We start from the raw sequence: 16,163 nt of genomic DNA, 5'->3' as shown, positions 1-16,163 counted from the left end.
ATGATTTCTATACCTGCATGCAAAGTTTCTCCCCATCGATGAGTCACTATTTTCTAGTCCTCATCTCCAATTACATTACATGTATAATATTGTGTCTATCTCTAAACAAAGAGAATAGAATGCAAATGATAGTGCCTGAAAATATGCCCAGACCCCAACCCTAATTGTCAATCTGAAAATAATCTCTTTCCTATATGAACAAAAGAGAAAGGATCAAAACTGATGCAATTACCAAGACACAGAAAAAATGTGGTGTGTGTCCCCCTCCCCTGATTGCCTTAATTGGTCCTATTTTACAATTTCGGATTCTTAAATCAGTATATCATGAAATACCACAATGACAAACAGAGAAATATAGAATTTGGCATGAAGTACAATTCCAGTTAGCAACTGCTTACTGTGAGGAAACACTCCTCCCTCCTGAAAGATGAATTAGTTTATACAAGTCACAGTAAGTTCTGCAGAAAGTAGCCTTGCAACTACAAGCAGAAAATCCATGCTTTTATAATGCACTTGGTTACAAAACTTCTCTCAAGTATTCCACATGCAGTTCCTTGCTTCCTGTTTCTGGCAGTTACACAAGGGACTCACTGAGCTACAGTGACAAGCCAGACACATAGTGACTATCCTCCATTTTATTATTTAAAAAAAACACAAAACTTCAGTGGCACTAATTGCTTCCTATGAGTCATTTCCAAAATACTAATATATAAAATAAAGATAAAATAAAAATAAGCTAACTTCTGCACACTGGATTTCAGATTCAATACAAGATCTTGGGATACAATTATTCAAACTTCATATTTAACATTTAGAAAAACGTGCGTATTTTTAGATTAATACTATGGTTTGTAAATAATCTTTAGCTAAAATACACAAGAATAAGCAAGTTGCTACAACAAACTTCCTAAAAGGCATTTTCCCTCAACGCCTACAACAAATTGCTACATCCTATGTTTAAACCAAATCACTTTAAAGCATTATGCTCAGGTTGCAAAGTTCAACTATTAAGTAAATATTGCACTGTTTAGAATTACAGTATCTTTGCAAGGCAACAATTATCTAAAATTTAAAATTCTGCAGGTAATCTTAGAATTAATAAAGCAGGAACTACTGCTAGTTTGCCATGGTATCATCATCAAAATGACGGCCAAAACATCAATAAAATATTTCTCAAAGGAATTACCAGGGTATATTTATTTTTCATTGAATGGTGCTTTCTTCCTTTCTTGCCATACCAGAAACGAATCATTTCCCTTGGAAAAATAAATTAAAGCAATTTTAGCTTTACAGGAGGATTTCCACACAACATTCTCTCTACCTGCTTTCAATTCCAGGCACAGAAGAGTCTTGCTAGAAGACAGAATAACGTGCTAGTCACAGACAACTGACTGACAGGACAGAAAGCTAATCGGTGAATAGTATGCACCCACTGGGGTGTGTCTTGCCTTGTGAATGAACAACAGGAATGTTTCTATATTCAAGGGAGGTTGTAGTGCACTAAAGTGCTCAAAAGGCTGAATAGTTTAAAGAGACAGAACAGTATTTTAGAATCTAGTAAGAATTATGTCAAAACAGAACTGCATCTCTTCAAGAACAGTGTTAACCCACAATTACATAAATACATAAAATGAAAACTGCCATTTGTTTCAGTTAACTAATTTTAATAAGCTACACTTGTTCTTTTTTGTGATCACAACTTTTCTGGAAGAAATCTGGTTGACATTTTGCACTTAAATCTTTGCAGAAGAATATGCTTTTAAAAAACACACATTGCTGAAAGTATGCTATCCAACCATCTCAGATGTTCTGTCTGATACAATTGTGTAGTTGAGAAGTATCAAAAGGGAAAGAGGGAGTTCTATGCATGTAGATAGACAACTGGGCAGTGTCTCATGGGATAACCTGAACCCCAGGTTTCTCAGGTGTAAATGGAAGTAACAGTGTAAATGGAAGTAACAATATTAACATTTTGAAATATTTTGAGGGGGGGATCCTTGGGCACTATATGCAGTATACAGTCTGTGTATGCGGTAACATATAATAGTACTACAAAAATGTTTCACAAAGTAGCAGTTTCACACATTACTCTAGCTTAAACATCTACGAAGAAAGTGATAATATGCCTGTACAAGCCTTGAAAAAGAATTACGCAGCATAGGAAGTGTACCTTCCCACATCCCGATAATGTTTATAAAGATGTCTAGTTGAAGGGGCACAAGCAAGAATTGTACCGATAAAAAAATTATTACATGAGCAGCACAGATTTTATACGAAACCCTATTTAAACAATGTATCATGTTCTTTGTTCACGGAAATGAAGTGCATTTTGGCCTTACAACAACAGTTAGGCAGCGGCAACAACAACAACAACAACAACAACAATTGTCTGATGCCACCCAGTACGTTTCATCTGCAGCTGGGGTTTCCCCAGATTGCTGGACAGGGTGAAAAATATAGACAGGTGAACAAAGGATTTAAGTCACCACACAACTCAAACCTTTGCACTACAGCAAATTCCCTAGGTACATTTCTTTATTTCATATGAAATAATTTAAATTGTGCAATGACAAACCTACTCACATAAATTAGCTTTGGTTGCTATGTGGAAAATATGCATATTCGCCTCCTTTCCCTGCATGTGGAGAGAAGAGACAAGATGTGCTATGCTCTGGTCTACCACACACCCCTTACATTTCACAATCGTTCCTCAGAGGCAGAGTGTTATAGACTTTCTTAGCTGGCCTGAGGTCCTGCAATATACAGGCTTTTCCTCGACACACCCATCTTGGCAGGTATTTTGCTGGCTTTGTAGATGAAGATTAGATGGAAAAACCTGATCACCTTCCTGTCAGACAATCCTGACTGGAAAGCATCATCTGTACAATGAATTCAAAATTGGAAGGATGACAGAAAGAGCTGAAAGGTGCATGCGGTGCAAACAGGCTGTTATTGGATAGCAACAGCATCACTGTGTGCGTGTTCCCCATAAGCAGGTCAAGCAAGACATAGCTGACTTCCCTTGTGAAGCATAAAGTTGCTGGGGGTGTCTGTCTCTCCATTTCTGTGTTATGCCACACTGCCTATGGGAGCCATCTTGCATTATACCACATCTTCCCTGTGGCGGTGACTGGCACTCCCAGTACACTCAGAAAATTGAAATGTGCCTACTAGTCCAAAAGGTTTGGCAACCCTGAGCTAGGGAGTTAAGAATTCACTCTCACAAGATGCAGTGATGGCCCACAACTTATTTTATTTATCATATCTATATCTATTGGCCTTCTTCCTAAAGGAGCCCTGAGCAGCAGTTTGGATGGCTTTAAAAGAAGATTAGACAAAGTCATGAAGGCTGGCTATATTCTATCTCCACTGTCAGAAACGAAGTGCTTTTGAATACCAGTTGATGAGAACACTATTGGTGGTTCTGGGCTTTCCATGGGCATCTGGTGTGAGAACAGGTTGCTGGACTAGACGGACCTTTGATCTGAATCAGCAGGGCTCTTATCTTCTTATGTAAAGGTAACTTCTATCATCAGGTTACAGGCAAGAGCCACATAGTAATGTTCCACTAGTGTTAGTAGTCTTTATTTACAAAACCTAAGTTGTTTTTACAAAAACATCATGATGCATATTTCAACATGGCTAATCTCAAATCGATGATAACATATGGGCCTCTGGGGGAAGTTATTTTGTTCTAGTTTGTTACAAAAGCTAGTTCAGGATTACAGATGCCAAGTTATTTCAGCTGTGTACAATGCACCTTGAAATGATTTGTGTATTTTGCTATTCCCTTGATACAGGATAGGTAGCAAAGTTGTTAGGAAGAATCACTAAAAAGGGAACACAAACTGAGAGGAAGAAACTAAGAATTTAGTTTTTACAGTACTGTAGTTTCAAATTCTTCTAATGACCAGCTGGAGTGAAAAAAGCTCAAGAGGAGAAACCAAAAGTTGGTGGCCTCTCAACTGCACCAGGAGAGACCACCTGAATCCCTTCTCTTCTGTCCTCAATCACAGCCTGATATAATAGGTACTGCAAAGTGGCTGCTGCGGGAGGTTGATATAATGGCTGCTGTCAGGTGACAGTTCTGCCAGGTGCTGCCAGGTGCTTTATAGGAATATTTAAATCAGCGCAGTATGAAAAAAGTATTTGATTTGTCTCTCGCAAACACAATCATATGTAGCAGTACACCTAGGGAGAGCAATAATATGAAGTTGACTGTTATGACAACATGTCATCTTAAAAGGCTTACACTCTTTTTAAATGTCAATTTTGCCCTCAAAATTGATATATGACAATGAATGATTTACAACCTACACATGCACATTAAAAAAAATAAATCCTGCCTCTTGTCAAAAGTTATTTTGACCTTGATACCTTTAACTTTGACATAACACGCAGGGAGACTTGCAGAGCATTTGAATTCTCAGAGCCATGAAGATGAATGTAAAGAGAACAAACTAAAAACAGTATTTAGAGACTGCAGAATCTTATTTCAAGGCTTATTAAAGAAAGGTGGGGAAAAGTTTCATGGTTTATTAGTAATGGGAATTAGTCCAAATATTGGAAAGCATCCAAATCCTAATATTTTCAATAAGCATTACACCTGCTATTTGTATCAATACAGGATGTGGTTTCTTCAAAACAGCTTCAAATAGAACTGGACACAGGTCAAGAAGATTTATTCTACTGCAGCTTAGAAATACCTTTTGCAGGTTGTTAATTTATTTTTAGGTTAGTGTGCAGGTGTTACTGGAACTGGAGGGCCTGCGCTAGAAACTGTAATGCAGGTGACCTTCTCTCAAGGGTTGTATTGAGAGAAGTTGTATTGTTGTATACCAACCTCGGAGCACGGTGAAGTGCCCCCGATTTTTTTTTATAATTTGGCATAATATTTGAATTGTTTGATTATTGAATAATATGTATAATTCAGAATATATGATGTGGTTTGATTGGATTGTTAAAATGGAAAATTTAATAAATAGAATTATAAAAAGAGAAAGGTAAGTTGTATTGTGCTGGCAGGAGGGGCAGTCCATAAGTTAATGGCTCCTCCTATGTAGAAAAATATATCACATCTGATGTTAAACAGAAAACAATTTGAACAGGTATTTGCATTGGAAAGACAGTTCCAACAAGCTTACAGTCATTCACCTTTTTACTATTTACCTCACCCACCAGCATCATGCATTAGTAATTTTGTGTTGAAATAGGCAATGCATGCACATTTGTTAACTGTCTTACACAAAACTGAATTTCTTTTTAAAAAGTTTGTGTTACTGTATGTATATCACATACAAACCTAACTGTTAAACTAACAAACCACACGCTTACAAACGGCAGTAAGCACTCCATTTGAATTCCTATTTTTTTAAAAAGACTTGACAGTACAAACCTATGCATGTGTTTAGAGAGGCTTACTCCAGTGAGTGTGTGTGGGAATGCAGCCAGAGATGGTAAAGGTGTAATCTGGTACCTTTCTGTAGGGGTAAAATGCTGCTTTGATCAATGTTATATATCACTAAAGTCCTTCTTCCTTTTTTCCATCTGGAAAGTGCTGAAGTGTAAATTGGGTGAATTTACAAGATAAACTATGGACTTGATATACTGAGAAGTAAATGGTAAAGTTGGGGACCAGAAAACAAATGTTCTGTACATCAAAATAATTTAGCCCAGAACTGTATGTTGCTGCCCTCATAGCTGAAAGCAGACCTTTTTTTCTAGAATAAAGGTAAAGGTAAAGGTACCCCTGCCCGTACGGGCCAGTCTTGCCAGACACTGGGGTTGCGCGCCCATCTCACTTAAGAGGCCGGGGCCAGCGCTGTCCGAAGATACTTCCGGGTCACGTGGCCAGCGTGACAAGCTGCATCTGGCGAGCCAGCACAGCACACGGAAACGCCGTTTACCTTCCCGCTAGTAAGCGGTCCCTATTTATCTACTTGCACCTGAGGGTGCTTTCGAACTGCTAGGTTGGCAGGCGCTTGGACCGAGCAATGGGAGCGCACCCCGCCGCGGGGATTCAAACCGCCGACCTGACGATCGGCAAGTCCTAGGTGCTGAGGTTTTACCCACAGCGCCACCCGCGTCCCTTTTTTTCTAGAATAAGTTTAATTAAAAAAAAAAAAACACACACAGACCAGAAAACCCCCCCACAAAAACTCCAAACCCCATAAAACACTTAAAGAGTAACAGAGGCATTAAAATGTCTATCATCAACAATACTGTTCAGCTGTTTCTACCTTTAACACCAGATATGCAAAGGATCAGCACTAGCTTTTCTGCATTTTTCTCTCTCAACAATTGACAGCTTTACACCAGCAATATCTAAGTAGGTAACTTACAGAATGCCCCCACACACTAAGGAATTAATATTGCTGTTTCACTACACAAACTAAATCAAAGACAGGCATACTCTTCCAGTAAGTAGCAATAACCTACTGCTGGCAAGAAAGCCATGAAATGGTTGACTTCAGGAATCTTTGTCCTGAAAGCTCCTGTAAGAACAGCAGAGTATACTAAAAATGGATATAACAATGGTCACTTGTGTTCCAAGAGAGCAACTCAGTTTTCATTATTTCAATGTCCAAACTATAACTTCCTCTGCTTTTTATGCTCCTTCCCTTTAAAATGAATCTCAAAAGACTGCTAATACGAGATTTGGATCTCTCAGAAAAGAAAGTGCATGGACTAAAAGCATTAACCTTTGTAAACTGACTTTTGCTAGGATATTCATGAAATGCTCTCAGTAATCACTGAATTCCCATAACAAAAAGTATATAACTATATACCTATTATATGGAAATTTTATTTTAAGTCTATTTTAGATTCATAAAATGGCAATATCAAAATACTGAAAAACAAATGTACATTAAATAAACAATCAATAAAGCAGAATTCATTGTTTTCTATTCCAGAGGTGCTTAATTTTATATGTAATCTGTTTCTGCACAGATGTCACATTAAAATTCACTCATATTTTCCTGTCTTGATTTTGCAACTAATAAAAAAATACAGCAGATTCTGATTCAAATCCAGGAGTAACACACTGTAACGTTTAGAATCAAGACCAGCAACTGGAACATCTATAACATCTACAAAAGATGAACCAAGCAAGTCTTCATGAGCACAACAAGCGTACACTGAGTCACATAATATTATGGAGTACATAAGTGCGTGTGTTTAGGAACACCAGCACACAACTAAAATAACATGTTAAGCGTATGTACATAAATACATACATACATTATACTAGAAACTAAGCCTGAGCAACACGAACATTTGGTTTATTACATGTACAAATTAACATGCAGGTCTATTTTTCCTTTCGCAAAACAGTACAAAACTGCATATATCTTTTGTAAGGTAGCAACTGTTCGAGCCAAAAGCTCATTGGTTTCTTTAGCAATGAACAAATGTAATGGTAATCTGACAGAACTTTTCAAACTGGGAAAAGAAGCAGGGTGAGGAGTGGGAAGTGATTGAGATAAGTAAAATAGTGTGGGGTGGGCTCAATTCCTTCTCAACAAGCTTGCAATTCATGGAGAAGAAAAGCTGCTTGGAATGAAAGTCTGATAAGGAAAATGTTTTACGCTTTCCCTTCTCCGATTGCAAATTACCTCTCTCCAAAATGGTATTTCCAGTTTAAACATAGTCAGACTACATGTTATATACACACCTGCATGTAACAGTAGTTTGGCTCAAAATGCACCCTAAAAATAGAGATTGCATTAAAAAAATCTAATTTATATTTTCCCCAGGGACATTCTTCATATAGAAAGTTGAAATCTTTCAAACAAAAGCTAGGTCTTCCAGTCATTAAGAAATCTTTAAAATCACTTACCTCCCACTCCTTAGCAGATGCTTCATTAATTGAATCTTCACTGGCTTCAGACTCAAATTTTTTTACCACCATAAACCCAGGCTCTCTACTTATCTCCTCTGTATCTGTATATATTTCTGGACTCCACTGAACAAAAAAGGCATACAGATGCTCAGTCCTTTCAGAGAGCAAAAGAGAAAAGTAGTTACTGAACTTTCAAACTTACAAAGACCTATACATGTTTCAAATTTCTTCCAAATACCTTTCCACTGTTGCTTATACACTATTCTCTTTGAAAAGAAAGAACTTGAGTGAATGTTCATTACAATTTTAATAATGTATTCCAATGAAAATTTAGAATACAATCACTCAGAAGCATAAAAGGGACTACTAATTTTTCTGGAAAACTATTGTATTGTACTTCATTATTTCGTCACTCATCCCTAAATAAAACTAGTAGTATCAAGAGCCATCTTTCAATTGTTTACAGGCATACTGACTAGTAGCCACTGAAAACCTTATCCATGAATTTGCCTAAACAAATTTTAAGCCATCAGCACAACTTGCGACAGTGAAGTCCATAAATTAAGAATGCGTGTCTTTCTCAGGCATCAATAATATTGGGGAAGCCCAGGTAAGCCCTGCCTCGCATAATCGGTCACAAGATGTGGTGCGCACACATCATTTTAATGGCAATGCCCATTAACTTTTTTGGGGGGTGGCCCCCTCAAATATTTTATTCGAGGGGTCAAATGGACCTCGGCCCCTACAAGTTGGCTCCTATGAGCTGAAGACTTTCAGAGTCTGGTAGAAAAATAGTTTGGTATACTGAAAGAAAGCAGCAATTGTTAAGCTGAAAAGTGACAAGGCACTCCTTTATGATGGCTATATTTACAGAAAAGCGTTCCCATCTTACCTTTCTTGCGGCACAGCAAACCAGTACTCATGTTTCTTATCTCTCTGTGCATACTGTTGCATGGATGCACTTGCCTGTGATACAAATGTTTTTCTCATTGGCTTGCCAACTCTGAGACATAAGAACTTGTGTAATCGATGTCTTCTCTTCTCCTTCGTTAGAGAACCTTTCATTAAAGACGATATTAAATGTCAGATCTTTCTTGGCAAATTTGATCAGGTAGTTTACTAATGCAGCAAAAGCAACATGGGAGGCAGCAGTTACGAGTTACTGGTCTCTGCAGCCACAGTAGGTGCTGTGATTATCCAGTGGTTTGACTTCACCCCCAGAGGCACACTCCATTGAATCTTGAGTCAGACTGATGCCAACAACTTATAAATCTCTCTGCTTTTATGCAATTGCATGCTGGATAACCCCTCTCCCCCTAATTGTGCCCTTCCAGTTCCTGTGATAATTGCATTCAGTCAAAAAATATGTATACCCTTTCCAGTTGCTCTCTTTTCTCATAGCTTGAACTCACCCAACAAAGAGTCATTTTCTCATCTGTGCAACTAAAATCCTGGTTAATCTCTTATTGTGTCTTGAGTTTCTCAGTGTTCTTTTCTTACAAACACTTTGCACTGGATCCTGAAATCTGCTGTCTGTTCTTTCTAAATACTTCCCCCCTCCCTTTTCACAGGATTCCCCATTTCATCTATTGAAACGCCTTTAAATGCTTTCCTTCTCTATCTGAACTGTCCTCATTACTTTATCTCTGTGCACTCTTTCATTCTTCCAAAACTAACCTTTGAAAGCTGACTTTGGTGTATAAGCCCAATATAGATTGGAATCCAAGTACCTGAAAGAGCATCTTTCTCCCTACCAGATCAGGCCTTAAGGGCTGCAGGAGATGGCCTGGTTGTAATTCCATCAAAAGCCACAGTAGTATGATAACACAGGGCAACATCTTCTCTCTTATGGCATTCCTTTCCATTGGAGATACAGATGTTCAACAGCTTTGCATGTAAATACATATTTTGGCTAGGCCAATGAATTACCTTTTTGCTACTGCTTTCATTATTGTTGTGGGTATGGATTTTACACTATGGAAGTTTACCATCATAAATAGTTGACTTTATCTACTTAGGTTGAGACTTTTATTCTAGTATGGCCTTTTATTGTCTAGCATGGCCTTTTATTCTAGTATGGCTTTTTTATTTATGATTTTTATTGTCTAGTATGGCTAGGCAAAAACAAGTAAGTGACTGTTGCGTCTGAAACAAAAGGGTTATAAATTTTAAGGGTCCCACTGCACATAACAGTATCTTCTATTAGCAGTGGGGAAGTTGGTAGCCTCATCCCCAGTCAGCATGACCATTGGTCAGGGATCATAAGAATATAAGCAGAGCCTGCAGGATCAGGCCAGTGGCCCATCTAGTCCAGCATCCTGTTCTCACAATGGCCAACCAGATGTCTGTGGGCAAATCCATGTTAGATAAAGCTATTTGTTGTTCTCAGAAAATTAATGTATTAAAAGCATTTCTCTTCCACCTTTCCATTAAAGGATCCCCAAGTGTTTCATGCAAAGAATGTTACATGAGAAAAATGCTAAATGTTTCCTTAACTGGCATAGCTGTTGCTCATAATCAACAAACTGCATTCTGAATATAAACGTTATAAATACTTCCAAGATACGTTTTATCACAAACAACAGGAGCTATTCAATGATGTGTGATAAGATCACCTCAAATAACAAGATGCTAAAAAAAACTACTTTGTGTTCATTTAATTTTTTTAAATAATAAAGACAAACTTATGACACAAATTTATATTTAATCATCTTTAATGTAGGCATAAGTAATTCTTCCAGCTATGACAACTACTTCTCTTCATCTGTCAGTGGACTAAGCTGGTATAGGAATGGGATATTTTCCAGCCACACCACTGCTAAAAATATATACATATTATACTCTAATATTTACTTACTTACCTTCTATTGTTCCATCAGCTATTGCTACTTTGTGCTTCATTTCCTTATGTGCATCTTGGTGCATGTTGTCCCTTTGTTGTTTAGTTTGTTGCATAGTATGGCTCTTCCAAAGTTTCCGCAGCATATCAATATCTGTCTCAGAATCTTGAGTTGGCTCTTTCACAAGTTGCCCCTTATTTGTAGCATCCCTTTTAGAACCATTTTCTTCAGAATGCAAACACTCCTCACCTTCTGGTACATTTTCCTGATCTGTGCCATGTGGTGTCTCTTCAGCAGCAGCAGTAGTTCCCTCTACAGTGTCTTGTACTTCTTTTAGTGTTGTGTCTGCAGATTCTGAACCCACAGTATCGCTAACAGACTTGCTGCCGTCATTCAAAGGATGTTCTAGACTGGAGTTTACATTACCAAGTACATTGGCAGAGTCTGAAATAGCTGTTACATGTTCTGTGGCAGTCTGATTTACTGTTTGGACAGATTCTGATGAGGCTCCAGAAGATTTGTCTTGCCGAAGTTCATCCGAAGAAACAAGCTCCTCCCTTATTGGAGAGAGTTCTGATTCAGTGAACACATCTTCCGAAAGAGACTCCTCTGTGCTCCTCGGAGCAGTGCTGGCACTATCATTCCCTGTATCTCGCATCTTTGAGTCCATTTCATCAGTATTGCTTCTTGCGATTTTCCTGAAATGGTAGAGATCTTTTACAGACAATTGATCCACATCACTAAAAGAAAAGGGGGGGGGGGAAGGGTGAGAGAGCTTTATGTTAAAACCAATAAGATAAACACCTATGTTTTTACTAGAATCATAGAATCATAGAGTTGGAAGAGACCACAAGGGCCATCGAGTCCAACCCCCTGCCAAGCAGGAAACACCATCAGAGCACTCCTGACATATGGTTGTCAAGCCTCTGCTTAAAGACCTCCAAAGAAGGAGACTCCACCACACTCCTTGGCAGCAAATTCCACTGTCGAACAGCTCTTACTGTCAGGAAGTTCTTCCTAATGTTTAGGTGGAATCTTCTTTCTTGTAGTTTGGATCCATTGCTCGTGTCTGCTTCTCTGGAGCAGCAGAAAACAACCTTTCTCCCTCCTCTATGTGACATCCTTTTATATATTTGAACATGGCTATCATATCACCCCTTAACCTCCTCTTCTCCAGGCTAAACATGCCCAGCTCCCTTAGCCGTTCCTCATAAGGCATACTAGCCACATTTTAATTGTGTAAGTTGGGAGGCTTAATGCATATGACTCTCCATCAAACTCAATTCCACAATGTACCCGATTAGCTTCTTGCTTTATGGCAGATGGATGGATGGATGGACCAGATACGCCTTATATTTAAGCACTAGCATGGCAACCATAGGTGAAAAGGAATTGCAGGCAGAAAGACACAGGGAATTCAATGCAGGGGTAGGAGTTTCCCCCTCCTCTTTATCTAGCATAAGGGTCAAGCAGGAGCCAGAGGAGAGATGGAATTCTGTCAAGGGGTTCTGTTAAGGGTCAAGCAGGGGCCAGAGGAGAGATGGAATTCTGTCAAACTGCAGTTGGCTAGTCATTTATTTCACAGAATCACAGAATTCTAAAGTTGGAAGGGACCACGAGGATCATCTAGTTCAACCCCCTGCAATGCAGGAATCTTTCACCCAAAGTGGGGCTCAAATCCACAACCCTGAGATTAATGCTCTACCTACTGAGCTATCCCTCTTGTTTATTTGATGGTTAGAAACATTTGAGAGGTTGGAATAGATGCAATTCCATATTCTCCAGTTCTGAATTTTGCACAATAAATGATTTAAACCAAGGATGTCCAACAGGTCAATCAGGATCGACTGGTTGATCCGCAGGAGGTTCTGGTTGATTGCTGGCTCCTTTTCCTTTGCCTTTGCCGCTGTAAGAGCATCTGGACCCACCCTCCATTTTTGCATGATCACCGGAATGGAAGACGAAGTTTTTGCAGTGAGGTGGATTGTTTGTTTTCATAGCAATCTTTCGGTGAGTGACTAATCCCAGTGTGGTGTAGTGGTTAAGAGCGGTAGACTCGTAATCTGGGGAACCAGGTTCACGTCTCCGCTCCTCCACATGCAGCTGCTGGGTGACCTTGGACTAGTCACACTTCTTTGAAGTCTCTCAGCCCCACTCACAGAGTGTTTGTTGTGGGGGAGGAAGGGAAAGGAGAATGTTAGCCGCTTTGATACTCCTTAGGGTAGTGATAAAGCGGAATATCAAATCCAAACTCTTCTTCTTCACTTTTGCCAGAACTCTCCAAAAACGGAACTGTCCTTCCTAATTGAAGCTCAACAACTCTGGCCTGACCCCCCCCCCCAGGGGTAGATCACTGCGATTATTTTTTTCCCTATGAGTAGATCAGAGTCTCTTGGGGGTTGGACATCCCTGGTTTAAACAAACCATTTTTGGTACAAAGTACCATGAATGCAGTATTTTAAAATGAGGCAAGCAGTTGATGATTGGAAAGAGATATTCTATACTACAGTGATAAACACGATATATTACAACTGCAAATACAAAACGGACTGACATCTTGTTAAAACAGTATATTATAAAACTGAATACAAATGTTCAAATGAAAAATAATAATGCTGATGTGATGCTGAAGATAAGAAGATGCAAAACTGTTTCTCTTTCTTCTTTTCAGCTTTATATAGGCAGAAACCTTTTACTATTAAAGTATTTCTTAATGCCAAACCATTTTTTACTCTTGAAAGTAAATAAAATTATTCAACAAAGCTCAGAAAACACATTAAAAACCTTTTCTAAGAAAGACTGCAGCACTCTTTATCCCTCATCACTTCAAAGAGCAACATCCAAAGGAAGGCACATGGGCTTGCCTGTGTATCAAAGGCTTTGGGCACTTGGCAAATACAAAACCAAAACCATACCCTGCCCTTCCTCCTGAGAAATGACCTGAAGAGAGATACAGGCTCATTTTCCTATTGAACAGAATGCTCCTCCCTCCACTAAGCTTAAAGCCCAAGAGAGGAGCTAGGGATTTCCCCTGAAACAGTGCAACAGGTTTCACTATGAGACCAAATTTATCTATTTGCTTCCCATAATATGATTGGGGGAAGTTCCAGTGTGGTGATAAGTATTTATTTTTCTGAGTATCTCTAATCATTAAAAACTTTTATAAAAAAATATCGTTATAGGTTATCTCCAGCCTAAACATTTGTTTCCATTACTGAGTCTGTTCTGCCACTAAATCAGTTGGCAGAACTCAAAATATCCTATAAAAGCAACCTAATAATCATAGTGGTGGAACATCATGATCTGCTGAACTAAATATCTTTCCCAATATGAAGTGATAAAGCATGGAGTCTTGGGATCAGATCATGAAACAAACTCACGGCATAATAGAACAAAGTGACCTTAGGTATCCTACTGGAGTAGGGAATCACATAACATCTGTTTTAATCACAATTCCAAGATGAACTGAGAAAGATTTTATGCCAGCACTGAAAACCAGAAGTATGTGAAAAACCTTGGGGTGGTATCCAATAGTAGTTATACTTCAAGTATACTCTTTGAAATCAATAGACCCTTAATCTGTTTACTTTCGGTTATGAGTATGACTTAGATGTCATGCCTGATGTGGTGCCGCACACAGTATTCCCACATGGTGGTGGGAAGAGGGGAGAATCAGGGGCAGAGCAATTTTTTTCACGTTTAACTGAAAAAGATTAATCTTCTTAAATATTTTGCAGGAAAAAAGCATTCAACTGCAACCAATACTAGTTAAAAGTGTATAGCTGATTAGTGGAAGTTGGTGGAAATATAAAGATAAATAATTGTAAAATACTAAAGAGAGAAGGGATTATGCTTCAGCAATAGCAGAAAAAACCTGGTTGGGGTATCACAGGTATTTCTACTCTTAAGAGCAAATGGGATACAGAAGACATAAGATGGGGCAACACACTTTTATCTCCCTCGCTTTTTAAAAGTACATAAACATAGAACCTAATTAAGACTTATTTCAAAGGCTATGAAAGTGGCAAGTGGCACAGAGCAAATACTTAGCAAAATCTTACACCATCTTAACTTGAGAACCGTTGTCTAAACTCTGTTCTTCAGGTTCCTAAGACACCAAAAGCATAGAAAATATTTCTACTAATAACATATTAAAATCCCAAGAGAATAACTTGCCTTTAATTTTCTATTAAATAAAAAGCACACACATCTAATATTCCCTGCACGTTTTTAGCTTACCAACAACATTATTAGACAGAGATGTGCTACTTTCAGAATTTGCTAGGATTGTATTCAATCTGATAATCAAGTGACATGGAAAACTTTTCTAGGGTATGTTTCAAAAAGCCATGAAGTAAAACATGTTTTCAACTCCGCTTGAATTGAGCTGAAACTAATTCTTTTGTTCAGTGGGGGGAAGCAAACAAAGCCAGGAACATTATCTTCACAACTAAGCTAAAAACAACAAAAAGGAACACTGTCTTGAAGGAAGGGCGGGGGGGGGGGGGGAGAGAGATCAGCTCTTTTTCTCTGTAAAAGTCATCTTATTATTAGAGACAAACGTAACAAAAGGTGAACAATATGAACCACTGTGTATAATTTATACTGATTACCTCTTCCTAAATGTTGAATTTTAATGCCTTTGAATTTAAGAAAAATTAAGCTAGTCAGTATTAAGATACTGGCTTCTCCCACACTCATCATTGATGCAAAAAGGGAAAAGGCTGTGCTGAAGTTGGAAAGAGAACATACATCACATAAACAAAAGCTAGAGCCTGTCATGTACTTTTTGTTGCCTTAAGTCTTGAATAAAAGAATTTGTATGATGACATAGAAACCACTACCATGCAGTTTAAAAGCAAACTTTGTATCTATAAAAATATATTTATACACATAAACACACACACAGAGAGAGAGAAAATCTAATTTATCTTACATGGGTAATGAATCCTTTACTTTGCCATCTACAATATCTTTATACATAGCAGCTGACATCACTTCTTCCATTGGACACATGATGCCATAGTCTTCACAACCATTCTCTTGAACCAATGGATCCATTTTATGTGGATCAAACATTATATTATTTGGCGTCACTAGCAGCACACCGTTGACTGTTCCCTAAAATAAGAAGAAAGGGGGCGGGAAAATGTTTGATGACCTAAGATTAGCCAAATGTTTTCAAGGCATTTCTACAAGTAACAGCACTGAATACTGAACATTTATACTAGAAGCTACCTAATACTCAACACTCCTGTAAGCCAGTGAAGGATTGTAAACCAATCCAAGAGGAAAACATTTTTCCCTAGTAAAAAAAGATGTCTGAATCAATATTTAGCCATCACTGTTTTAAAAAACGAACAAACTTAGGTCTGTTAACTTGTAAGACTTTTCCCTCAGCGTGCTAGCAATTGGGAAGAGACTCTCTTCCACCTAGATTAGAGAATTTAAAAATTAACTTTATGAAAGCATTTCATGAA

At 38.3% G+C, this 16,163-nt stretch overlaps 1 protein-coding gene across 9 annotated transcripts in view; it reads right to left on the bottom strand.

Moving 5' to 3' along the window:
* Positions 1-16,163, bottom strand: part of OXR1 (oxidation resistance 1) — a 248,874-nt gene that overhangs the window by 19,482 nt on the left and 213,229 nt on the right. For 6 of the 9 annotated variants that reach the window (XM_079984231.1, XM_079984228.1, XM_079984230.1 and 3 more), the window contains 4 exons: positions 15,620-15,804; positions 10,705-11,423; positions 8,736-8,901; positions 7,841-7,997 (listed from right to left, as the gene is read on the bottom strand). In XM_079984231.1, the coding sequence (XP_079840357.1) occupies positions 7,841-7,997; positions 8,736-8,901; positions 10,705-11,423; positions 15,620-15,804 (1,227 nt within the window). Of the gene's footprint in view, positions 1-1,186; positions 1,325-7,840; positions 7,998-8,735; positions 8,902-10,704; positions 11,424-15,619; positions 15,805-16,163 lie in introns of those variants that run through there. The other 3 variants (XM_079984229.1, XM_079984234.1, XM_079984235.1) reach the window with 3 other exon arrangements.

This window comes from Podarcis cretensis, assembly GCF_951804945.1.
Source record: "Podarcis cretensis genome assembly, chromosome: 7".
In the NCBI taxonomy this organism is placed as follows: domain Eukaryota; kingdom Metazoa; phylum Chordata; class Lepidosauria; order Squamata; family Lacertidae; genus Podarcis; species Podarcis cretensis.
This window is presented reverse-complemented; position numbering and strand designations above follow the sequence as displayed.